Raw genomic sequence first — 27,187 nt, 5'->3', positions numbered from 1 at the left:
TAAAAAATATCAAAATATTAATTTAAAAGAGACTGCAATAAAACAAAAGTTTATTTGGAAGCAAACATAGGAAGAATTTTATAAATTGACTATGCTCCAAGCTAAGCTCTGAGTCTTAACATTAAATGTGTTATTTTGTGTTGTTATGTTATGTTATGTTATGTTTCTATCCAAAATACAAAAACAACTATACTATCCAAATACAAAACAATATTATGATGAATACAACACAGAAAAAAATATCACCAAAATATTTCCAATTAAAAAGTTAATTGAAGTTGAAAATTTTTTCAATTAATAAATTAATTGATACTGTTGAACTCTGTTCAACTCACATTTTTCCATGAATTGAAATATTTACTTATGAACTGAATTATTAGATTTATGAATTGAATTATCATTTACTCGTAAGAAACAACAATGAATTAATTGATGTATTACATGTACTTAATTGTTAATTTTAAGTTTACTTAGCCCAATTTGAGTTAAATTAATTTAAAAGCGGTAACACTAGAACTTTTCTATGCCAGCCAGAGAAAAGTCTTTTTCTTTGTATCTTTGAAGTAGCTGTCCTTCTCTATCATACAAATCTATTGCTGAATTCAAACTTATTATGTCTGATTATTAACCAAAATGAATTGTAACTTCACTTTGTGCATAGTCATCGAACTGGTAAGCTGCCGCCGTCTGCAATAAAATATCTCTGTTATCAACTGAAACTGATACTGCCTTTTTTCTTTCTCTGTTTTTCTGATCAAACTATTCTGGGAGCCTAATCTCACATACAGTCCATTCCAGTCGTATCAACCCGGAATCTGTTCATGGTCCATTCGAACCTTCAAGGAACTTTCTGAGATTTGTTGAATTTGACGGATTACATCCACCACTGTGTAAAATTTTTGACGATTTTTCTTTTTTGGATCACGTCCACCGCTACATTAAACATTTTGAGGGAAATCTTCATAATTTTACCATGGAAAAAAGGTATGTTCAATTTATTAAATTATAAACGGTAGAAAGTTTGTACGGAAATTTTATGGCAACTAGTGGTAGACAAATTACCAAAATTCCCGCTGTATTGAAAAGCTCAAAGTCAAATTGTCTTTACACAACGCTGGTGTTTAGAACAATTATTTATTGAAACGATCTGTTAAGTCGTCCACGAAATTTTCCATATGATTTGGTTAATTCGTATATGCGCCGCATAAAACACACATCTACTTGGAAATCTCTATTATATATGAAGAGATTTGTGGTTTTTTTCTTTTCCACATTGTCTGATACATATGTTAAAAAAAAAAGGAAACTGTCCACATTTATGTTAATGCTTTAACATTTCGCATATGACATAGAATATTATTTTTCTAACATTGGATTAGGAGCGTTTGTCTCCAATGCGAATTAATTGTGGTCCCCGCTAACATACTTACCTTGAAAGCATATTTGGATGTTTACAGTTGATTATATTTACCAGGAGTAGGATTAACATTTTCATGTCACGGCAACATTTGTGGCAACATACTTACTTTGGCAACATTGATTCAATTGTATTATCAACATTTGTTCGGAAACATTTGCGAGCACTCTAACATCTTCATGATTATACATTCTTCCCAACAAAATTGCAACCCACACTCACCTTAAATGTTAACCAACTTCAACCCGAAACGTCAATTCTAGTCATCTACTTTGATGTTCATATGTGTTACATACAGACATACATGTCAACGTTTTTACATATGTTCTTCTCTCCCGCCGATAACAAGAAAGTGACAAAAAATAGACTCTCTTAAATTTAAAGTGTCATAAAGTGTCTCTTAAAGTTACAAGTCATACGTAATCTCTTGGATTTGATCATCTAGCCATCTCAACTACTCTATTTAATTGGGTTTGTTGTTGTTATCTCTTCACATGCAAATGACCATATACCTACCTGCATTCTTTCGGAGTAACGTTACAGCAAATTGACAAATTTATAATATACTCATTTTGTTTGACATATCGTGATGAAAAGTTGGCAATTTGTAAAAAATAGAATTGAAATAAATCAAGAACAGTATGTGGAGTTTTAAAGTGAATTTTATAGGAAAGAGAACTTTGTAGAAGGAATAACTTTGAATAAGAAATGAAAACATTACAAGAAAGAACTTTTAACTAAAACCGTAAAATTGGAAAACTTAAAGTGTCAGAAGCAAAGTTAAGAGTCAAAGGAAAGTGGAAATACTCCTGCTGGTGAAAAGGAAAAATAGAATAGCTGATAGAATTGGATGACTAATTTTATGTGAAAAATTTGGGAAATATTTTGTTGGCCAACGTGCTTGATATTTACATTGCCTAATGAGGAGACTTCCATAACGGTTCAGCAGAGTACATGAGTTGGGCTACTTGAGGAATGCGTTTTTTATGAGGTGGTAAGAGGCAAGGGAGCAGAAGAACGTGAAAACATTGGTGAGTGTTGTAGAGTTGCCATAACACGAATTATGAAAAGCTCTAAAACAAACAAATGTTATGTATTATTGGATCTGTTTAAGTTGATAAATAATTAGAAAGAATTTCCTTGGGGAATTTAAAAAAATATAAATTCAAGACCTTCTACGCTGCGAAAAATTTTATCTCTTATGAAATATTATCAAATATAAATTTTGGGACACGAAACTTCGAAATTTGCGTACCCCTGTTGAAATCATATGTACTTGAAGGAAGAAAAATTTTCCTTTACGAAAATAGAAACATTTTCGATTATTTTTTGGCTTGGAGTTAAAAAGGCTAAGACTTCCATGAGGACTTTGCATCTTTGGTAAAGTTTTTTTTTTGTTTTTGAAAGTGAGAGTATTTACTTTTTATATGGTCTTGAACAATTTTTTGGTATATCGCGAGAGGTGAATGAACAATTTATAAAGGAACCTTTTTCTTAATTTTGATTTGAATAAACTTTGATTTAATTCTTGATGGGAAAATTGCCTTAATAGTAAAGAAACAGAATCTTTGGCAATTAATATATATCAGAATCCCTATTTTGAATGTGTGAATGGAAGGGACGAGACAAAGTTCCTAAGCTTCTTTGAGAAAAGAAGGAGTAACAGCGAGAAATTCTGAACTTTGAAAGAATTTTGTGGATTGGAAATTTCGACCAAAAACTTCGTGAGATATACTTGGAAGACATTTTCACCAAATGCGAACAAAAGTTTTGTAGAGTGGAGAAAAATTCGGAAACAAAGCCTTTTTTTGGATTTTCATTTTTAAATTGTGGTACTAAGACAACATCTGCACCCAAATTGCAAGCCAATTAAAAAAAGTTTGTTAACATTGGAATTTTGAAACCATTTATGTTAACAAACCCGAAATTCTGTAAAGATTTTCAAACTGAATAGTCTATATTGCGAATTCTTTTAACATTATTACTACTACATACATAACTATTTACAATTTATACTAAAATTATTTACAATTTATATTGAAATTATTTACAATCTGTTTATATTTATAATCAATTGAAATTGATGAAAATAAAGTACATATTCGATTATATTTGCACTATATTGAGAAAATCTGTTGCCCATTATCATTTTGTCTGTATATCGCGGAAGTCGAGCATATACATTTCACGTGTATCTGTGGAGACGATAAAATTTTGGAAAAGGCTCGAAATAAGTTTAATATGATATTTTGGTTGACGGAATTGTCGTCAAGAGCGAAGGCTAAAGGATTATTGACTTGTTAATTTCGAAATTACTGATCTATATAAGCAAGGTTCATGAAATATACCACTACAATTTTTTTAAATCTATAATTGCTGCCGAAATCAGCCCATTTCTTGTGGAATCTATAACTGAAATTTTCATAATAACTAGTTCAAATTTTCAGAGACAGTTAAATTATAATTTATATTTACCATTGGGAAAGTTTCGTGTTCATTTTAGAATCCGAAAGGGTGTCCCACCGCAGAATTTTCAAGAAAGAATACGATTCTATATTATCCTGGTACCAAGGTTTCCATCTCTGGAAATTTAAACCTTCTTAATCGCCACAATTATTTTTTTGGTTTCAGTTTTAATATTCGATATCGCCGATTAATTTTTATATTTGGTTTGAATTTTGGAGCTTTATAGCGGATTTGGATTCAGTGTGAACAATAAATCTAAACATCTTAGTGATATATGAGCCATCACATTCCTAGTCAGGATCGCGGAAATACCATTGGAAAATTGTTTTCATAGTCTACTCTGAGAATACTAGTACATGGGAAAGGTGAAATATACTTTGCTCGATTCATTGGAATTCACAGTGAATATTTCTTCACTGTGTTAAGATTGTTTCAAAATATTTTGGAAGTGACATTTGCTGCATTGTGCTTTAGACACCAGCTCACAATTATTATTTGTAGTACTGTATGGGAAAATATGAGCCCAGAAGTAGTGGCTTTTATTTTTTTAGTTTAATTGGCTGTATTTCCAACTGTTAACTTTCTTCCTTATTATTTGCTGGCCTGTGTAAGTTGACGGTTAACATCTGGTAGAAATTTTTTACTGATATATCAATTTGTACGTGCCGTTAAATATTGTTATTGTTGAATTAATTAGATTCGAAATTAATTCCATTACTGCGTAAAAGTTACATTTGTTGCGGGTTTGCTACATACAGAGCAACATTTGCAACATTTTAATCACGCAACATACTTGCAACATCTTCATCCGTACTGTTATATGTATCTGTTATATGGGGAATCTTTATGTCCATTCTGTTACACTCGGAAAAAGATACATTTAACATTTGCTTTACAGAACTGTAACATTAAAGATTCTCACTTATATTTTGCAAACGAATGTACAGGATCTTTGGTATTTGATAGAGAAGTTGAATTAGAACGAACGACTTTTCTGAGTAATATTTAACATTGCTGTGCGTAACATTAGAAATCTGTTGCGAAAGAAAATTGTTCTTTGTGGAACTGAAACTCAAATTTATTCAATACCGTTATTTGATTTCCTATTATTTTGTTCCCTGTGAGACATTTCTATCATTTAAATAATTTTGCGATTTCTGAAATTATTTCACACAAAAATATCAATTAATCACAAAACAAAATTACAGTTAATTTGAATTTGAGCTAGCAACTTAATTTGTAAAAACGATTACGATTTTAGTCAGGCAATCCAGTTTGTTATATCAACAAAAATTGTGTTGAACTTAAAAATTTTCTGTAACAACAATTGATTGTCAGCTCAAAAATTATAATATTATTTTGCATATTCCTACAATTATAATTTATTGAACCGTTTCTTTGACTGATAAATTTGTTACTGGGATAATTTTCTGGGTTTGAGTTTGATTGTTTGGATAAAGTTTTCTTATAACAATGTCAACTCAAAAGTTTATTTTTTTCTCGGACCAGTTGGTCACGTACTGTGCGAATTTTTCGGCAATTGATGTATCGGAACACACACTTTCTAGTTTGCGAGTCGATTTAGATGATCTCGAACGTCGTTGGCGCGCGTTAACACAGGTATACGAAAATGAGATGACATCTGAGGGGGAAAGCTCTAAAACTGAAAGGGAGTCGATTCACCTGAAATTTAACGAATCTTGTAAATCTTACAAACAATGTAAGACCTCGTTACTCGATCTGATTGACATTGAAAAGAACAAAATGGAAAACATTTCAAGACGAACTGAACATCCAGGCAATTTGGCCTCGGATGGAACTGGGTACTCAGTAAAGGTTCCGCCTTGCGATACTGAGATTTTTAGTGGTGGATATGACAAATGGCCTAGTTTTAGAGATATGTTCTCTGCCATTTATATCAAACATCCTAAACTTTCTCCCGCGCAAAAATTATTTCATTTGAGAGCGAAAACAAGAGGCGAAGCTAATCAAATCGTGAAACAGTTTTCTCTGACGGATGATAATTTTATGTTAGCATGGGATGCCCTGCGACAACGTTACGAAAACCAGCGCATTCTCATTAACCATCAACTCCGAAAAATATTTGAGACTGAACGCGTGACCACCGAAAAAGGCAAAACTCTGAGAAACTTGCAATATACTATGAATAATTGTTTGTCGGTTCTGAAGACTTATAACATTTCTGTTGCTTCGTGGGACCCTATATTGGTATATTGGATGTCCTCAAGACTCCCGGATGACACTTTGGCAGCTTGGGAAAATTCATTGACTGACCACAAGACACTGCCTTCGTGGGATCAACTCGACGACTTTATTACGAAAAGACTTAGCATGTTGGAATCGATTTTGGACATGAGGAAACCATCAAATCCTCCTGCAACTTCGCAGAAGTCACAAAATTATCATGCTAAGACTGAGCGAAACTTCAAACCTTGCAAAGTCTGTAAAAAGGATCATTCGCTACGAACTTGCCCAAAATTTATCAATTGGAATCCTTCACAAAGGAAAAAATTTGTGACCATAAACAAAGTTTGCGAAAACTGTTTGTCTTACGGGCATAGTACTCAAAACTGCAAGAGTGAACACCATTGTCAGAAATGTCAACAGTCACACCACACTTTACTGCATCCTGAAATTGGTAACAATGAATCTCGTGAAGTGAATCAAAGGCAACAATCGACACAGGTTTCGACGCACTATGTAGATTCACAATCAGACCAACCGTCCACATCCGCGGAAGCATATACACCTCCTATTTCGTTTGTTCAGTCAAATTTCGCTCGAAGTGGTGATTGTACTATTTTGCCCACTGCATTGGTAGACTTGGAACATTTGGGATCCCGATTTACAATTCGGGCATTTATAGATCAAGGGTCGCAGGAAACATTTATTTCAAGTAGGATCATTAATCGACATTCGATACCCACTAGGAAGGGTTATACGACAATTTCTGGTCTCGGCGGAACTGTTTTGGAGAATTCCTCCAAGCTTTGTAATTTAGTATTGAAATCAAGGAAATCTGATTTTAAATTTAACGCCTCGGCAGTGGTTATTACAAATATGAATCATCTGATGCCGTCTTCATACATTCGCATTTCTGATTGGTCAAATTTAGGAGAAATCGACTTAGCTGATCCCAACTTTAATAAACCTGCGCCGATAGATATGTTGTTAGGAAGTGATGTTCTTCCATTCATTCTGAAATCTGGTGTGCGAAAGAATGTATCAGGGGATCTTTTAGCTCAGGAAACTGAATTTGGCTGGATCCTAAGTGGTCCTTCAAATACTAAATCTGTATCATCTTTTGCTTCGTTTGTAACTTGTCCCAACTCACTCAATGAGGAGATACGAAAATTCTGGGAACTTGAAGAAGTTCCATCGTCGCGAAATTTAGCTCAAAATGACGTTTGGTGCGAAGAATTTTATAAGGATACAACTGTTCGTCTATCTGATGGGAAATATGTGGTTAGGTTGCCATTTCGTCATGATTTAGACCCGAATATAGTTCTCGGATCATCAAGACGGGCTGCGATAGGACAATATATTCATATGGAAAAAAATCTGAAAAAGACACCTGAACTTGCTCTTGAATATTCGAAAGTATTATCGGAATATGTTGAACTGAATCATATGGAGCCCACTACTTCAAGTGAACTTTGCCACAATTCTAAATATATGTCATACTATCTTCCTCACCACGCCGTCGTGAAAACTGAAAGGGTTTCAACGAAAGTTAGAGTCGTTTTTAATGCTTCGAAGAAATCGTCTACTGGTATATCACTAAATGACATTTTACATACTGGGCCAATACTACAAAATGACTTGATGAACGTAATACTGCGTTGGAGATTCTTTCGATATGTTTTTAATGGCGACATTCAGAAAATGTATCGTCAAATTTACGTACATGAAGATGATAGACATTTTCAGCGTATTTTATTTCGAGAATCTCCAAAGGATGAAGTTACTGATTTCTGCCTGAAAACTGTGACCTTTGGGGTAAACTGTGCTCCTTTCCTGGCAATTCGGACACTTTTACAGCTGAGTGAAGATGGAAAATCTACCCATCCCACTGCATCTGAAATTTTACGACGTCAAATATATGTCGATGACATACTCTCAGGTGGACATTCATTACCTGAAGCTGAATTTTCTTTAATACAATTGATTGATTTGCTAAATTCCGCTGGTTTTCCACTTAAAAAGATTACTGCTAATCATTCAGCAATTCTTCAAAAAATAACCCCGGAGGATCTTCTTCACGAAGAGTTTCTAAGACTGGAAGATAAAAGTGAGACGAAAACTTTAGGCATTCGATGGAATGCAATGGCTGATAATTTTCACTATAATGTGACAAATATAACTACTCCTTCTGCTCCACTAACGAAAAGGAAAATATTATCCATCGTAGCAAAAATCTTTGACCCCGCTGGATGGTTGGCTCCTATAATAATAGTGGCAAAAATGCTTCTTCAGCAACTGTGGATCGATGGTACAGACTGGGATGAAGAAGTCAGATCCCACTCATTAGAAAAGTGGAATATCTTCATTGCAAATTTTACTGCTATTGAATCCATAAGGATACCCCGCTGGATACACTACTCTCCAGAAAAAAGAATTGAAATTCATGGGTTTTGTGACGCCTCGGAAAAGGCATACTGCGCTTGCATTTATATTTGCACTTTATCACCACTGAAAGTTCGAACTGCTTACTTACTTGCTTCGAAAAGCAAAGTAGCTCCTTTAAAAACTGTTAGTTTGCCCAGGCTTGAACTGTGCGGGGCTGCACTACTGTCTAAATTATTGAAATCGGTCTGTCAAAACTTGAATGTATCCATTTCTGATATATACTTATGGTCCGATTCCACTATTACGATGGCGTGGTTGGCTAAACCACCGTTTCACTGGAAAACGTTTGTTGCCAACAAGGTATCTGAGATTCTGGACAATGTAGGAAATGCCACCTGGAGACATGTGCCCACTAATGAAAACCCTGCTGATATAGGAACTCGTGGATGTACTGCTACCGAATTGAATTCCAATACACTGTGGTGGAATGGACCGAAATGGCTGGTAAAACCACCAGAACTTTGGCCAAAACCTGTATCTATCAATGAGCCAACCCTTGAAAGAAAAGTGATTACCCTGCAAACCCAAACACAAACTGAAGACATATTGGAAAGATTCTCATCATTTGATCGTGCTCTTCGGGTTATATGTTTTATGTATCGTTTCATAAGGAAATGCCAGAAGCAATACTGTTCTGAAACGAGAAACGATTTCATTACTGCTACAGAAATACGAACTGTAAAATTGCAACTCATCAAACTAGCCCAGAAACGATTCTACTTTTGTGAATATAATGCCCTAAAAAATAACCACGCCCTTCCTTCTAAAAGCAAATTACTAACTTTAAATCCATTTCTGGATGAACATAAACTGCTTCGGGTCAACGGCCGTTTGGCCAATGCTCATTTAAACTATGCCGAAAAATATCCACTAATCATTCCGGAACAATCGAAATTTTGTAAATTGTTAATTGATTACACTCATAAGATTCTTCTTCATGCTGAGCACCAAAGCATGCTGCGCGCTATAAGAGCTGAATTCTTTATCATACGTTTGAAAAATGCTATACGCTATTGTATTCGAAATTGTCGAAATTGTACAATCTATAAACAGAGAATCAGGAATCAAATAATGGGCGCTTTACCTGTTGAAAGATGTAATTTTTCACTGCCTTTCACCAACACTGGAATAGATTTTGCTGGACCTTTTGATCTGAAGACATCAAAGTTACGAAATGCAAAATTGCAGAAAGGATATGCCGCAGTTTTCATCTGCCTGTCTACTCGAGCTGTTCACTTAGAGGTCTGTTCTGATCTATCGACTGAAGCCTTTATGGCAACTTTTAATCGCTTCGTAGGGCGAAGGGGGTTCCCCAAAAAGGTATTTTCTGACAATGGGACAAATTTCGTTGGAGCTAGTAGAGCTCTATCTAAAGAATACGAAGCGTTTCTGAAATCCGCCGAAAAGCATCTAGTTGAACATTACAATATACATGGTTTTGCGTGGCATTTTATTCCTCCTCATGCTCCACATATGGGAGGCTTATGGGAGGCCGCCGTCAAAAGCATGAAGACTCACTTGCGAAAAGTGGCAGGTAACTTGAAATACACCTATGAAGAATTTTCCACATTACTGATTAGAATTGAAAGTATTCTTAACTCGAGACCTCTTTCTCCCGTAAGTGAAAACCCTGAGGATCTGATTCCACTAACTCCTGGACATTTTCTGAGAGGAGCCGCTCTGACTTCAGTTCCTGAAGAATCTTCCGAAAATTTATCACTACTTAACCGCTGGCAGAGGCTCAAAATCATTCAAGCTCATTTTGCGAAAAGATGGAAAAATGAGTACATAACTGAGTTACAACGTCGATATAAGTGGAAAACTGAACAAAGCAATCTGAGAGAAAACGATTTTGTAGTGGTTAAAGATGACAATTTGCCACCTACTGAATGGCGATTAGGCCGAGTTACTAAAGTTTATTTCGGTTCTGACACTAAAGTTCGAGTAGCCGAAATCAGAACTCAAAACGGAACAATTGTCCGTCCTTTGGTTAAACTTTGCATTCTACCAGTTGCCAATTAGATTCCGTACTATTTTCTCAACCCCGTTCATAATTTAATAAATTTACCTTTACAGCTTAGCAAAGAATCTTCCGAAATGTCGCATCTGCTATAAAAGACACACGCTCAAAGACTGCTCTGCGTTTTACAATATGGACGTCCTAAAAAGAAGACAGGAAGTGAAAATAAAAGGCTTTTGCTTCAAATGTTTGTGCTCATCCCACACAAGAGAATGGTGCCGGTCGCGCAAGACTTGCATGGTGTGCAACAATAACCATCATACCATGTTGCATGTGGATGACCACAACAAACCCCATCATAGTTCTCAAGTAAGAACTTCCAAGGTGTCACCAAGTTCTCAACGTCAAACAACACATCGTTTACACTCGACTGCCAACCATAAACGTCACCGCTCAGCTCCGCTTGTCCACGAAAGATTAAGCCAAAAAACTAAAAGTCACGTCTTCTTACCCACTGCTTTGGCGCGAGTCTTAACTTCGAAGGGTCCTGCAAAACTACGCCTGATGCTGAACTCTGCCGGTCTACAAACATTCGTCAACAAAACTCTTGTTCAACGGCTACATCTTCGAACCACAAAGAAAAATGGTGATGAATACTGTACACTAAGTTTACAGTCGTATCACGATCCCACGGTGAAGATACAAATCACCGGATTGGTTCAAAATCGAATCACTACGACCTTACCCCAGGAAACCAATGACAAGAAATTCCAGACGATATATAATCATCTCAGCGACCTGGCTGACCCACATTTTTATAAGCCTACAAACGTTGAGGCTGTTATCGGCAATGACCAACTGCCCATGATCCTAAAGGCCGGTTTAATCCAAACCTCATCTACAATGCCAATAGCCCAGAGTACGATATTCGGATGGGTTATCTCGGGAGTTTGTCGCTGCTAGGTTGCAATCTTGCAAAGGGGGCGGAATGTTGAACTCTGTTCAACTCACATTTTTCCATGAATTGAAATATTTACTTATGAACTGAATTATTAGATTTATGAATTGAATTATCATTTACTCGTAAGAAACAACAATGAATTAATTGATGTATTACATGTACTTAATTGTTAATTTTAAGTTTACTTAGCCCAATTTGAGTTAAATTAATTTAAAAGCGGTAACACTAGAACTTTTCTATGCCAGCCAGAGAAAAGTCTTTTTCTTTGTATCTTTGAAGTAGCTGTCCTTCTCTATCATACAAATCTATTGCTGAATTCAAACTTATTATGTCTGATTATTAACCAAAATGAATTGTAACTTCACTTTGTGCATAGTCATCGAACTGGTAAGCTGCCGCCGTCTGCAATAAAATATCTCTGTTATCAACTGAAACTGATACTGCCTTTTTTCTTTCTCTGTTTTTCTGATCAAACTATTCTGGGAGCCTAATCTCACATACAGTCCATTCAGATACAATTAACTTTTTAATCATGATAGAAACATTAAGTTAATTAAGTCAATGATTGAATTTTTTAAAATGTTTAATTAAAAAATTAATTGATACAATTATCTTTTTAATCAAATTCGGAAGACTAATTCAGTTAAAAAAAGTGCTGATTTTTTTTTTACTTTTTTAATTAAAAATGTATTTCAAACAATCATTTGTTAATCCAAATAAAAACTCTAAGCCAATCTAACTAAGTAATTAAAAATAGTTACCTTTTTTAATTAATAAATTAATTGCGTTTTGCAATCAACATCAATTAAATTTTTAATTGAATCAATTAAAGAATTAATTGAATTTTGCTGAAAAAATCAATTAATTTTTTAATCAAGAATTTTTTCTATGCCCAATTAAAACTGTGATTGATACTATCATTTTCGTGATTGAAGACATTTCAATTAAAAAATTAATTGGATCAATTAATTTGGTGATTGAATCAGAGAAAAAATTTTTTGTGTGAATAAAAACCAAAGGGAACACTTATTGTAATGAGAATAAAATGCTAATAAAATTAGATATCTCACATGTGAGAGTACACTGAAAAAACAGTGAACCCACCAGGAAAGATAACTTTCGATTAATTTTAGAAAATTTTGAATTTTTTTAGAAAATTTTAACTAAACAGTATTACAAGCGCTGGCATCACTCCGATATGGTAAAAATAAGTAAATATTTTTCGACAAATTCAAGAAAATTTATTAGACATAACTAAGTTTTTGCACTTGTTAAAGAAAATTTTGTAGTTTTAAGAGAAATCTTGGAGTTCAAAATTGCAAGAATGTCTTTAGTGCCATACGAAGTTCATGATGGACACATTTTTGGTAAAATTTACAAATTTAAGGAAATAATGAACTATTTTGTGAGAAATATGAAATTAGGAAACCTTTATGCTTTATTTTTGTATAATTTTTTCCTGTGTTTTAGTTCATTTAACTAACGTACGCAAAAAATTATTTGAGTAAAGTAAACTTTTTCCAAACATAATGATTCTATGAATTAATATAAAGTTAAATTGGCTTTAGTGAAATAGAGAGTTCACTTTTTTTTGAGTGTAGATTTGAGAATCTCAAAATTCATAAGACAGCATTAACATCATTTAAAAGTTTATTTTATGTTAAGCTTTCCATTAAATATTATGAAGTATTTATGTTATGTCTCATGTTAGCATGAGTTTATTCGTGTACCTTAAATTGAGATCTGCATCTATTTGTGCATCTCAATTTGAGCGTCTAAACTTATGCTAACATATAAAACATAATGAGAAGCTTAACGTGAAATAAACATTCTAATGAATGTTAATGCTGCCAATGATTATGACTTTATTTACTCTCATGTGAGAGAATATTTGAGATAAACAAATAGATTGTCTAAACTTATGCTAACATGATATATATAACATAAATACCCAATAACATTTAATGAGAAGTTTAACATAAAATAAACATTCCAATGATGTTAATGTTGTCAGGGATTATGAATTTATGAAATTATGAACCGCTACAAAATTAATAAATGAAAAATGAAAAAAAAATAATAATAATAATAATAATAAATAAATTGAAAACAAGAAAAACTCGTGCCATAAAATATTATAATCAAATTATTAAATATAAAAAAAATATATAAAATAGAATCTTAAAATTTTTTAAAAAACCAATAATTCATAAAAAAAACTAAATGAGAAAGAAAAATTATACAAAAAATTGGTACTAACCATTAAAATAAAAACAAAATGCATATAAATAGAAATACAAATATGAAAAAGATTCTATGAAATAAAAATCATACTTAAAAAAAATTGGGCTAATCAATCTTAATGTACGTTTTCTTTTTTGCGTTCATACAAAATAATACATACGTCCAAAAAGATAATTTAATATATACATATATTTTTTATCCATTTGCACTGTTATCAATGAAGCCATTGTGAAGTACATTTTTTTGCTGTGTTAAGATATAAACACAAGTTTATAGAATATTTTCGAGATAACGCCACACAAAAAATAAACACAATCAAAAACGTTTTCCTTTTTTTTTTTGTTATTTTTCATTCCACCGGCGAGAGATTGTTTAATGAATAAAAAAACAAGGTGTGGAAGCAATAGGAAAGAAAGAGGAACTTAGAAATTGTTAGGTCAGAAGGGGTGTAGAACAGATAACAAACCCTCCAAGACTAATAATTTAAGTCTTAAGTATATGCTTGGAATGTCAGTGATTACGAGAACGATGATATTTGAGAAAGAAAAAGCCCCAAATAAATAAATCTCGTAATAGCAAACTATTGCAGGGATACAAAACCACGAAGTAGAAGAAACATTAATGAATAGTGCCATCGTCGTTGTCCCCATCTGTTCTGCTGATGTGATGTGTGTTGAGCTTTTAGTTTCTATTCATGTTTCCAATTCCAATTCTCACTGTTATTTTAATAAGATGGCAATGTGTAATGCCATAATGGCGACGTCGACGTCACTGTCACGCTGAGAATGTTAACCTAACATCGAAGTCATCACAATCATAGTAAATAACAAACCGCATACAATAAATGGGGATTCAAGAGTAAGAGAGCAAATAACCAATGAGTGAGTGAGTGAATGAGAAATACGGAAACAATTTGATTCACTCTCATCAAGCATGCAGCAAGTACTAAGTGCAAAGAATTTTAATAAAAAAAGACAAGTGTCAAAGAAAGTAAATATGAAATTTGCAAATAAAATTAATTTATTTTCTGTCAATCAGAAAATAGTGTTGCCACTTTATTTCGAACTAGGATAATATACTTGATAAAGCTGGTGTAAAAGTTTCAATATTTTTATGAACTAAGTGATAGAATCTTTCAGTGAGACAATGCAATAAAAACAATACATCTTGGAATATAAATTTACAGAGTATCTTTAAACGTTTCTTCTACGTAAGGCTTTCTTAAATAAAAAGATATTTATCATTATTATTTTGAATATATTTTCCATTAAACTTAGGATTGGATTTATTGGACTTTTTTTTTTAAATAAAACGAAATTTATTATAATTATTTTAAATAACGTTTCCATTCAATTTAGGATTGAGTAGGATCATTGTCACCCCGAGCAAATTATTGTTGCATGCCATTAGAAACGCTTCTGAGAAATTTTTAGATAATCTACAATTACCAGAATCCAAAACATCATTGCTAACTAAAATTTTCTTAAAATTGTGGCATTAGTCTTCGATACTTAATATCATAGCAAAAAAATCTGGCAACTGTCACCTAATCATAGAGGAAACATAAACAAACGACAAAAGTGGAGAAAACAAATGCTACAAAACCAATGCCGTACTATTAACTGTTTATTATAAAACACCAAACCAACCTAATAAAGAACAAACAGAAGCAGCAGCAGCAACACCACACCAACGACGACAGCAACGTTGATGATGACCAATAATAATAAAAAGATAAAAAAATATATCTACGCTTGGTCAACACGCAAGGTGAAATGAATTGATGATGGTTGTTGGCCGAGAGATCAATGCTTTAGATGCCAAAGCAGACAGTAGACAAAATAAAGCCACTAACATAAATACCATTTTACCGTAACTAAATAGTCCGGATGGAATTTAACTGGAAACAACGAGAGAGACAGAGAGAGAGAGATAGAGAGCTAGAAAGAATGTATTCACAAATTGAGAGAGTAAAACATAAAATATTTCTCCTTGGGACTCCCAGAAAGCAAAGCAAACAATACAAATATTTGAATAATTTGTGAAAAAAGTAAATATAAATGCAATTAATTTATTTAAAGAATTTATCTAATATTTGCGTGAGGGTTATGTCGTCCACTATGACCAGTGTTGCCGATTTCTCCATTTTTCTCCTCAAAATCTGATACAAATAATGTTAGAAAAATTTTAGTCGCTCCAATCCAAATTGGTTTTACCGATTTCTCCATTTTTCTCCTCAAAATCTGGTACAAATAATGTGAGAAAAATTTTAGTCGCTCCAATTCAACTTGGTTTTTTTGCATACTCCAGACGTCAGTTTATGAAAAAATTACAATATTTGCCTTACAGAACATTTTTGTACTTAATTTAGAATATTCCTATTTAAAATTTGCTTTCTTCCATTAAAGTTGTAACTTTCGAAGTATGGAAAGGAAAGCATTTTTGGTTCAAAGGAGATTATATTCAACTAATGGTACGGTATTAATTTATTTTCGAAATTATTTATTGTATAATAACTACACAGATAAGCAGATATTGTATACTTAATTAAAAAAAAAAAAACTTTAAACCATAGATGCAAAATCTTCAAAATAAGACGGCCTCTATTTGAAGCGTTTTTATCGTAAATCTTAAGACCAATCAACATATCAATATTTTATTTAATTTTAGGACGATTTCTTTAAATCAAAAACTCGGTTCTCTCCTTTAATGAAAATTTGCATTACTTCGAAGACATAAGACTTTAACGGAGGGACGCAAATTTCCAATAGTTGTGTCCTAAATTTAATAAAAAACAATTTTGAAGCAAATATTATAAACTTTATTGTAATTTAAATTTCATTAGATTTTTATTTATTTTAATGGGCTGTTTTTTGGGTTAATGTGTATAAATGTAAATAAAACAAGTTTTTCGACTTTTTCTCGAGTTTTTTTATTTGAAATATCTTACCAAAAATCTTAGAATTGCAAAAAAACAACAGATGAGAAATTTTTAAAATTGAAAAGTTGCCTGTGGCAACTTTGGGCAATTGTGGTAGTAAAATTACATATTTTTGAACATAAGGCCTGGAGAAAAAAAGGTTTGAAAAACAATGATTTTGAAAAAATTTTGAACTTCAATTGGGATGTCCCAGTGACGAGAAATGCGGCGATGATGTGGAAAACATATCTGCAGTGCAGTGGGGAATTTGGAAGGAATCGTAAAAAGGGAGGAAGCCACTTCTTGGCAACATACTAGTGGATTAGCACGAATATTGACGCTTTATAATACTTTGGTTTTTTACACCGCCAGTTAAATTGACATGGGTTAAAAACAAAAAAAAAAAAAACAAAACATTTTCGTGAGTCACGCGTGATTCACGCGAAGCCGTGAATGAAATTTAAACGAAATCTCGTGAATATGCGTGACCGGGATTAAAGAAAAATGTGTGGCGCGTGAGCGTAAGTAAAAATCTAATTGTGTTCGTGATTGTGAGTGAGTAAACTTTCTCCGAAATCACGCTCCCGATAAAAATTTACTTTCACGATCCAACCCACCCTCACGATCCAACTCACGCTCAAGATAAAATTCACGTTAACGATAAAATTCATGTTCACGATAAAATTCACACTCACGGTAAAACAGACACAAAAAGTCACAATCACGAACAAATTCACGTTCACAATTAAATTCAAGCTCACCGATTTTAATCACCCTTACTTATTTAATCACGCTTAAGATTTCAATAGCGTGAATCACGCGAAATTTCGTTAATTACCAGAATTTTATTGAGCCACGAAAATTGTCGTGTTCCGAAAATATTCGTGACTCACGAGATTTGTCGTGAATTACGAAAATTGTCGTGAATCGTGCGAAAGCGAGAGACATAAACGTCGTTCATGTGTGATCGTGCGCGAGTATGACTTTTCATTTCGTGAATTCATTTCGTGACCGTGAATTCCTACCCACGTGGCGTGCGTGAGTACAAATATTTCTTCGTGAATGTGTTTGAGCGTGATTGAAATTCCACTCACGCGCGCATCTAAGTATATATTTACTGTAAAATAACAAAAAACTTAACAAAAATCCAATAAACCGTAATACGTCTATCATTACAAAACAAACTATTTTGTAGTCACAATTGCCCAAAGTTGCCCACAGGCAACATTCTCTACCGCCTAAACGAAAGGGCGTGGCGACCCGAAATTTTGGCTAGACGCTTCTTAAATGACTTCAACATGATTAAAGGTAAAAAAAAAAATTTAGCGATACCTATAAAAATTCGGGGTCGAAAGGGTTAATTCGTATAAATAAATTCAAAACGATTTGTATTGGACTCAAATAAACAGATTGATTTCAATCCCCCCAATTTTTTGTACAATTCTGAAATCGCTTTTATTAATACGTCAATTTCCCTACATCTTCTATTTATTTTTTTTTTAAATTTTTGCTACTATTTTAATTTTGTCCCCGATCATGGTCATTTTAGGCAATATGTTGTGGAAAAAAACGTCACACAGGTAACACTGTTTACTTTTGTCCACTTTGAGAGATTTGCAAGAGCGCTTAACACACAGAGATATAGATAGAGAGAGACATAGAGAGGGAAATGAAGACATTAGTTGTAGAAAACATAGCACTAATGAAAACATTTTAATTTGTCTCAGGAAAGATGGATGGGGGTGAAGGGCAGCAGAGTGGCCGAACGTCACATAAATATTTGTCATAACGTTTTCATTTATTTTTGAAGAAGTAATAAGACTTTTCATATCAAAATCGTGCAAATAAACAAAGAGTAATCAACTTGGAAAGTCTTGGCATTTGTCGGCTCTTCTGTCTCTGCTCTGTAGTCATTGGGTGCGTTTTTGTATAGTGTGAAAGGTATTTATTTCAAATGCCTGGTTTGGTGATTAGGTAATTTGTCTTTTATTTTTTTATATTTTTTACGATTTAAATATAATGCTTTGAAACGTCTTGTGTTGTTGTTCCATTATTGAATTCATCATCGCTGAAAAGGGGGAACTACTTACAATGACTCTTCAATACAATAGAAAGCTATAAACAATTACAACAAAACAGGAGAGGCATGACATGAAAGTGTTATATGCTCATAATTGAATAGTCCAATGGCCGGGTGATTGGACGGTTAGTTTTAAGACCGTCACAGTTACCTAAAGTCTCCTAAGATTCTATGTCTATATATTGCTCCTCCTCCAATTGTTGTATTTAAAACCTCTTCTTTTTCCTATCCCATCATTTTTAGAACATTGCAAATATTTTTTGTATTGGAATTCCTCTTGAAAACACTACAAGACACTACTTAACAATATATGGTACTTGTAGTCATACGTATAGTACGTATAAACATTAGAATGGGTCGAAAAATATATATAAATAGTGTATAATGATATTTAATTTCCGAGACAGAATGCCAGCCCTAAGGGAAATGTACAAGGCCGATACAGGACTGGTCCCTGGTGCGTATGGACCAGTTCCAGTTCGTGTCAAAACGTATTGCCACATTAAAATTAACCTCTCATAAGTGGAACTTCCCAAATAAGAACAAATTTAGGTGACCACGGGTGTCCAATTCTCAGAGATTTCACTGTACACGAATTAATTTTACAGAGCTAATCTCTTCATTCTTAACACTAATATGGATTGAGAAAAGTCTATCGCAATAGATTTATACACGTATTATTAAAACGTCAATATCAAGAAAGCAAACAATGTTATGATGAGCATAACAGTAATGTTAGCCAATATAAAATTAAAATTCGAGCAAAAAAGGATTACATTGAGAAAAGGCATGTTAATTAAATGAGATACATCTCACGGTGTTATCATAGTGTTAACATTAGAAAAACATAAATAACATTCACTGCTCTTTTACATATATTCATTTAATTTATAATTAATTAATTTAGTATGAATCATTATACTTAATTTAATGCAAATTAATTAAATAATATTAATATTTATTTAATTTTATTTATTTTCTGTTACCATTTATATACAAATTCTATATAATTTAAATTATTTACATGTAATGTTTGTAAATTAAATTACTGTAATCAATTATTAATAAATAAGCATATAAAAATAGGATTCACTTAACACATCAGTGACAGAAGAATGCAAAACTAAACTTTAGTGTACACAGAAAAAAATATCACCAAAATATTTCCAATTAAAAAGTTAATTGAAGTTGAAAATGTTTTCAATTAATAAATTAATTGATACAATTAACTTTTTAATCATGATAGAAACATTAAGTTAATTAAGCCAATGACTGAAAATTTTAAAATTTTTAATTAAAAAATTAATTGATACAATTAACTTTTTAATCAAATTCGGAAGACTAATTCAGTTAAAAAAAAGTGCTGATTTTTTTTTTAGTTTTTAATTAAAAATGTATTTCAAACAATCATTTGTTAATCCACATAAAAACTCTAAGTCAATTCAGAAAGTAATTAAAAATAGTTACCTTTTTTAATTAATAAATTAATTGAGTTTTGCAATAAACATCAATTAAATTTTTAATTGAATCAATTAAAAAATTAATTGAAATTTGCTGAAAAAATCAATTAATTTTTTAATCAAGAATTTTTTCTATGCCCAATTAAAACTGTGATTGATACTATCATTTTCGTGATTGAAGACATTTCAATTAAAAAATTAATTGGATCAATTAATTTGGTGATTGAATCAGAAAAAAAAATTTTTGTGTGTACGCAGAAAAAAAATATTGTTCGTCTTCAATCACGATATTAATTGATCCAATTAATTTTTAATTGAGATCTCTTCAATCACAGAAATGATAATGACAATCACCAACTTCAATTAAAAAATTGATCGAATTCGAAATTCGATTGATAATATTAATTTCTGTGATCGATTTTTTTCAATTAAAAAGATGTAACCAATTAAATTTTTTATTAAAATTTTTTTACAATTAAAGTTTTAATTAGAAAAATGTTGATGATATTTTTTTGATATCCTCTCCCCCACACTTATTATATAAGTAAATATTTTTTAAAGTATACATCTATCAATTCATACATCCTTCCATACTTATAAATCTATATATATATATTTACATATATGTTAAAACAAACAAATTTTTATATGAGGACGTTGGAGGACGAATGTGTGTAAGATTGAAAACGAAAGAAATGTATGTAGGGAAATGGGTCCCCTCATTTCTCCCTGTGCTTGGTTGTACACGCTACACAACAACACATATATTTTATTTGTTGGATAAATGTAGTGGAAATATTTTGCTATATAAATTTATCATTGCGATCCCATTCGACAGGTATATTTCAATATTTGATTTTTTTTGTTTTCTTAATCATTGTATGAAATGAAATTGCATTTTTTGTTGCCATACAAATTTTCTTTGTGCATGATTTATTATTTATTATTTTGATGTATGTGGTTATTGCACAGTGAGTGACTAACCCCTGTTGCCACAGATGGTAGAATTCTACCAAACATGGTAGATTTTTTTCTATTTGGTACATTGGTAGAATTCTTGATGTTTTTGTAGATTTTGGAAAATCTTCCTCTCCAACTAAGAGGTACTTTAATATTCTATATATAGAAATAAAATATTGACAAATTTTCTATAGAAATAAAATTTTGACAAAATTTTCTATAAAAGCTAAAATTTTGACAAAAATTCCTAAAGAAATAAAATGTTGATAAAATTTTCTATAGAAATAAAAATTTTGACAAAATTTTCAATAGAAATAAAATTTTGAAAAAAATTTCTAAAGAAATAAAATTTTGATAAAATTTTCTCTAGAAATAAAATTTTGACAAAATTTTCTATAAAAAATAAAATTTTGACAAAATTTTCTATCAATAATATAATTTTGACAAAATTCTCTATAAAAAAGCTAAAATTTTGACAAAAATTTCTAAAGAAATAAAATGTTGACAAAACTTTCTATAGAAATAAAATTTTGACAAAATTTTCTATAGAAATAAAAATTTTGGCAAAATTTTCTCTAGAAATAAAATTTTGAAAAAATTTTCTATCAAAAATATGATTTTGACAAAATTTTCTATAAAAGCTAAAATGTTGATAAAATTTTCTATAAAAATAAAATTTTGACAAAATTTTCTATACAAATAAAATTTTGACAACTTTTTCTATCAAAAACTAAAATTTTGACAAAAAATCCCTAAAGAAATAAAAGTTGATAAAATTTTCTATAAAAATAAAATTTTGAAAAAAATGGCAGATTTTTTTTAATTTGGTCAATTTTTGGTAAAATGTTCTTCATATTTTGGTAGATTATAGGTGACACGACTGGCAACCGGTATTTTTTACTCTCATAGAAAAAATACTTTTCTCCCGAACGAATTTTAGACAAACGAAATTCTCCATTCTTGGACGAAACAACCACGAATCAAAATGTTTGAATTTGAATTTGTGGTAAGCGGTTCAACAATTATCTCTAATCTTCTCTGTTTGCTATTAACAAAAAAAATTAGCGCCAAAATAAAACTTCACTCAACATTTATAAGGTAGCAGTGTTAATTACAGTCATAATCCTTAACATCATTATCAAAGTTAATATTTCACATAAAGCTTTTAATTTATTTATTTACACAGCTAATAGAAGCCGGGACTTTACAAAATATAACTTTTAATTCAATTAAATATAATTCTACAATTAAATGTTATCACATATATGTGTTAACGTTATTTTTTATGTTAACATCAGTTCAGCTGATCTACTCTTACGATTATCTCACAAACTTACTCTCACATTGAGATATCTAATTTTTTGATCACTTTATACTCTCACGTAATAGTTACACGATTTAGTTCTAAATTTAACTAACATCACTGTTAATCTCATCCAAACGTTTTTTCCTTTCGTGTGAAAGCTATTGCGGTCTCTACTGCTGCTGTTGCGGTGCAAAATTTTATTTCTGTAGAAAATTTTGTCAAAAATTTATTTCTATAGAAAATTTTGTCAAAATTTTATTTCTATAAACAATTTTGTCAAAATTTTATTTCTATAGAAAATTTTGTCAAAATTTTACTTCTACAGAAAATTTTGTCGAAATTTTATTTCTATAGAAAATTTTGTCAAAATGTATTTCTATAGAAAATTTTGTCAAAATTGTATTTCTATAGAAAATTTTGTCCAATTTTTATGTCTATAGAAGGGAGCCATCGTGGTGCAATGGTTACCATTCCTGCTTCGACCGAACACCAAAAAGTGGATTATCCCACCTCAGTAATGCTGGTGATATTTCTGAGGGTTTCTAAGCTTCTCTAAGTGGCTTCACTGCAATGTGGAACACAGTTCGGACTCTGCTATAAAAAGGAGGTCCCTTGTCATTGAGCTTAACGTGGAATCGGGCAGCACTCAGTGATAAGAGAGAAGTCCACCAATTTGGTATCACAATGGACTGAATAGTCTACGTGACTATTTGTAAATTTTGTAAAAATGCTATTTCTATAGAAAATTTTGTCAACATTTTATTTCTATAGAAAATTTTGTCAAAATTTTATTTCTATAGAATTTTTTGTCAAAATTTTATTTCTATAGAAATTTTTGTCAACATTTTATTTCTATAGAAAATTTTGACAAAAATTCTTAAAGAAATAAAATGTTAATAAAATTTTCGATAAAAATAAAATTTTGACAAAAATTTCTAAAAAAATAAAATTTTGAAAAAAAAAATCTATAAAAATAAAATATTGACAAAATTTTCCAAAGAAATCAAATTTTGACATAATTTTTTATAGAAAAATGTTTGGCAGAGTTCAATTTTGTCAAAATTTTATTTCTCTAGAAAATTTTGTGAAAATTTTATTTCTATAGAAAATTTTGCGAATATTTTATTTTTATAGAAAACTTTGTCAGAAACGTATTTCTATCGAAAATTTTGTCAAAATTTTATTTCTATAGAAAATTTTGTCAACATTTTATTTCTATAGAAAATTTTGTCAAAATTTTATTTTTATAGAAAATTTTGTGAAAAAATAAAATTTTGACAAAATTTTCTATAAAAACTAAAATTTTGGCAAAAATTCCTAAAGAAATAAAATGTTGATAAAATTTTCGATAAAAATAAAGTTTTGACAAAAACTTCTAAAAAATAAAATTTTGAAAAAAATTTCTATAAAAATAAAATTTTGACAAAATTTTCCAAAGAAATCAAATTTTGACATAATTTTCTATAGAAAAAAGTTTGGCAGAGTTCAATTTTGTCCAAATTTTATTTCTCTAGAAAATTTTGTCAAAATTTTATTTCTATAGAAAATTTTGTCAAAATTTTATTTTTATAGAAAATTTTGTGAAAATTTTATTTCTATAGATAATTTTGTCAAAATGTATTTCTATAGAAAATTTTGTCAAAATGTTATTTCTATAGAAAACTTTGTCAACATTTTCTATAAAAAAATAAAATTTTGACAAAATTTTCTATAAAAACTAAAATTTTGGCAAAAATTCCTAAAGAAATAAAATGTTGATAAAATTTTCGATAAAAATAAAGTTTTGACAAAAACATCTAAAAAATAAAATTTTGAAAAAAATTTCTATAAAAATAAAATTTTGACAAAATTTTCCAAAGAAATCAAATTTTGACATAATTTTCTATAGAAAAAAGTTTGGCAGAGTTCAATTTTGTCCAAATTTTATTTCTCTAGAAAATTTTGTCAAAATTTTATTTCTATAGAAAATTTTGTCAAAATTTTATTTCTATAGAAAATTTTGTCAAAATTTTATTTTTATAGAAAATTTTGTGAAAATTTTATTTCTATAGAAAATTTTGTCAAAATGTATTTCTATAGAAAATTTTGTCAAATTGTTATTTCTATAGAAAATTTTGTCAACATTTTCTATAAAAAAATAAAATTTTGACAAAATTTTCTATAAAAACTAAAATTTTGGCAAAAATTCCTAAAGAAATAAAATGTTGATAAAATTTTCGATAAAAATAAAGTTTTGACAAAAACTTCTAAAAAATAAAATTTTGAAAAAAATTTCTATAAAAATAAAATTTTGACAAAATTTTCCAAAGAAATCAAATTTTGACATAATTTTCTATAGAAAAAAGTTTGGCAGAGTTCAATTTTGTCCAAATTTTATTTCTCTAGTAAATTTTGTCAAAATTTTATTTCTATAGAAAATTTTGTCAAAATTTTATTACTATAGGAAATTTTGTCAACATTTTATTTTTTAGAAATTTTTGTCAAAATTTTATTTCTATAGAAAATTTTGTCAAAATCTTATTTCTATAGAAAATTTTGTCAAAATTTTATTTCTATAGACAATTTTGTCAAAATGTTATTTCTATAGACAATTTTGTGAAAATTTTATGTCTATAGAAAATTTTGTAAAAATTTTATTTCTATAGAAAATTTTGTCTAAATTTTATTTCTATAGAAAATTTTGTCTAAATTTTATTTCTATAGAAAATTTTGTATAAATATAATTTCTATAGAAATGTATCTTTTAGTTGGAGATGTACATTTTGCAAAATCTTCCAAAACATCAAGAATATGTTTCAGGCATCGTGAAAACATATTCGTTAAAAAAATTTAAAAGTTGAAAAATAGCTGGACGAATATATATATAATGAGTTAAAAGTAAATGTGATGGAAAATGTTTTCGTACGGAATATCTGCTACAATATTTGAAATCTGTTCTACAATATTTGTTTCCAATTTTTTTAATTTTAAATGCAAAAACCAAACTTGGCATACTTTAGAAAATAACGCACTGGCACTATGCAGAGGTACAATGTACTTGATGGTAATAGACAGAGTTGAGTCTTTGATAATAGATCTCTATTATTCTTAATTTCAATTAAAGCTACATTTCGGTAATATGCAAATTTCTACTTGGAATAGTCATCGGACTTGTATGTGGATGCGGGTGTAAGTGTGTTTGTGTGCGTGAATACTGTTGGTGGGTCAGTCTTATACAATGGTTGAGTAGTAGTAGTTTGATGCCGACAACGACTTTGTTGTGGTTGGTGTTGTTCTCTCTTCACTACTCTTTGGTAGAAATATTGTCTGGATTGGATATACAAGGAACATATTCAATATATTTTCTTAATGTTTTTGTTTGTTTTGTCAACTCTCTTGTTTTTTCACCTAGAATTAGATATCTTTATGTTGTTGTTGTTACTTATTTTTTTTTTCACAAAAAAAAAACAGAAATACGTAGTTAAATAAGAACTGACAAAAAATAGTATCACAATGCTGAGCCGCTTACCGCATTCTTTGCCCGCCGTTTCTTTAGACATTGGCCGATGCATAGGTAAGTGCTGGTGGCACAACAATAATAAAAAAAATCGATAAATCTAAAAATAATGGCTACTACTATACTGGAAACGTACCACAACACAATTTTCAGTAAATTTACTGAGATCGCGGGTCGATTTTCACTTTTTCATCACAGCCATTCGATAGGGGAAAAACGCACAATTTTTTTTTCCGTTTATCTCCACTAAATTTTGTTTTTTTTTTTTTATATTCTTTTTGCTTAATTATTTTTTTGTTCTGTAGCCGTACGTATTTCACGTCGTTTTCTTATGATACTCTCAAATATTTTTCTACATTTTTTTCACATTAAAAACGGAAAAACAGCAGGCAAATCAAACAGACACTGTATTTCGTAAAACCGACAATGGTGATGATGACGATGATTGTGGTTTATGGCAGCCATTCATTGAAAAATATTCACATAATTTAGCAAATGTAGAAAAAAATCTTAAACGCAAAATTAAATTTTCTTTTTTGTTTTTATTTTTTTACTTATATATTATGGTATTTTTCACTTTTTTCTCACAATTTTTATTTATTCATTTCTGTTTTGAGTTGTAGTGGTGTTGCTTGCTAATTAATGACTATGATGATGACGAGGACGAAGAGGAAGATGGAAAAAATTCTTTTTGCCTCCTTTAAAACAAAAATTTAACATAACACAACACACACCAACAAAATTAAAACACAAGAAGAAAAACACGGACACCAAAAAATTTAATATTTTTTCGATTGCTCTGACACATACGAAACAACGACGGCGACAAACTGCGTCTGAGCGATCAGAACATTTACTCACAAAACCCCCCAAGTGTCCAAAAAGAATGTTGGTGAATTACTTTTGTTGTTCTCTCCCCAATAGTGGGGAGCAAAATTATATAGTTCTCAACAATGTCGTAAACAGTGTTGTCAATGTGGTGTTGAATAGTGTCAAATTGTTTTGCCTCACCAAAATATTTTATATATAATACATAGATGATTTTTTAAGAGCTATAGGAAAATTAAAAAAACACATAAAAATCAAAAAAAAAATCCATGAAATCTTCATTTATATCGATAGTACGGTCGATATTAATTTAATATTTGCAGATTATTTCGCGCAAATGTTGTCGCTTTCAATTTTTGCATACTGTTTTCAAAATTTCGTCGCCGAATATGTCGACCGTTCGTTCCACCGTGGTGCAATGGTTAGCATGTCCGCTTTG

At 30.7% G+C, this 27,187-nt stretch overlaps 2 protein-coding genes across 9 annotated transcripts in view; one reads left to right on the top strand and one right to left on the bottom strand.

The window, feature by feature from the left end:
* wdb (serine/threonine-protein phosphatase regulatory subunit widerborst) overlaps window positions 1–27,187 on the bottom strand; it is an 85,755-nt gene that overhangs the window by 38,671 nt on the left and 19,897 nt on the right. Inside the window, exon 1 of one of the 8 annotated variants that reach the window (XM_075289839.1) lies at window positions 26,057–26,745. The exons of 6 other annotated variants lie outside the window; for them this stretch is intronic. The gene's annotated coding sequence lies outside the window, so the exon portion shown is untranslated. Of the gene's footprint in view, window positions 1–25,932; window positions 26,001–26,056; window positions 26,746–27,187 lie in introns of those variants that run through there. One more of the 8 variants, XM_075289846.1, reaches the window with a different exon arrangement.
* Window positions 312–11,888, top strand: LOC142220589 (uncharacterized). The gene is made up of 2 exons (XM_075289792.1): window positions 312–984; window positions 10,610–11,888. Exons 1-2 carry the CDS (start codon window positions 974–976, stop codon window positions 11,454–11,456), a joined length of 858 nt encoding a protein of 285 aa, XP_075145907.1. The 5' UTR covers window positions 312–973; the 3' UTR covers window positions 11,457–11,888.

Source organism: Haematobia irritans, chromosome 1 (genome assembly GCF_050003625.1).
Source record: "Haematobia irritans isolate KBUSLIRL chromosome 1, ASM5000362v1, whole genome shotgun sequence".
Taxonomy (NCBI): domain Eukaryota; kingdom Metazoa; phylum Arthropoda; class Insecta; order Diptera; family Muscidae; genus Haematobia; species Haematobia irritans.
Note: the sequence above shows the minus strand (reverse complement) of the source record. Positions and strands in the feature narration are given on the sequence as shown.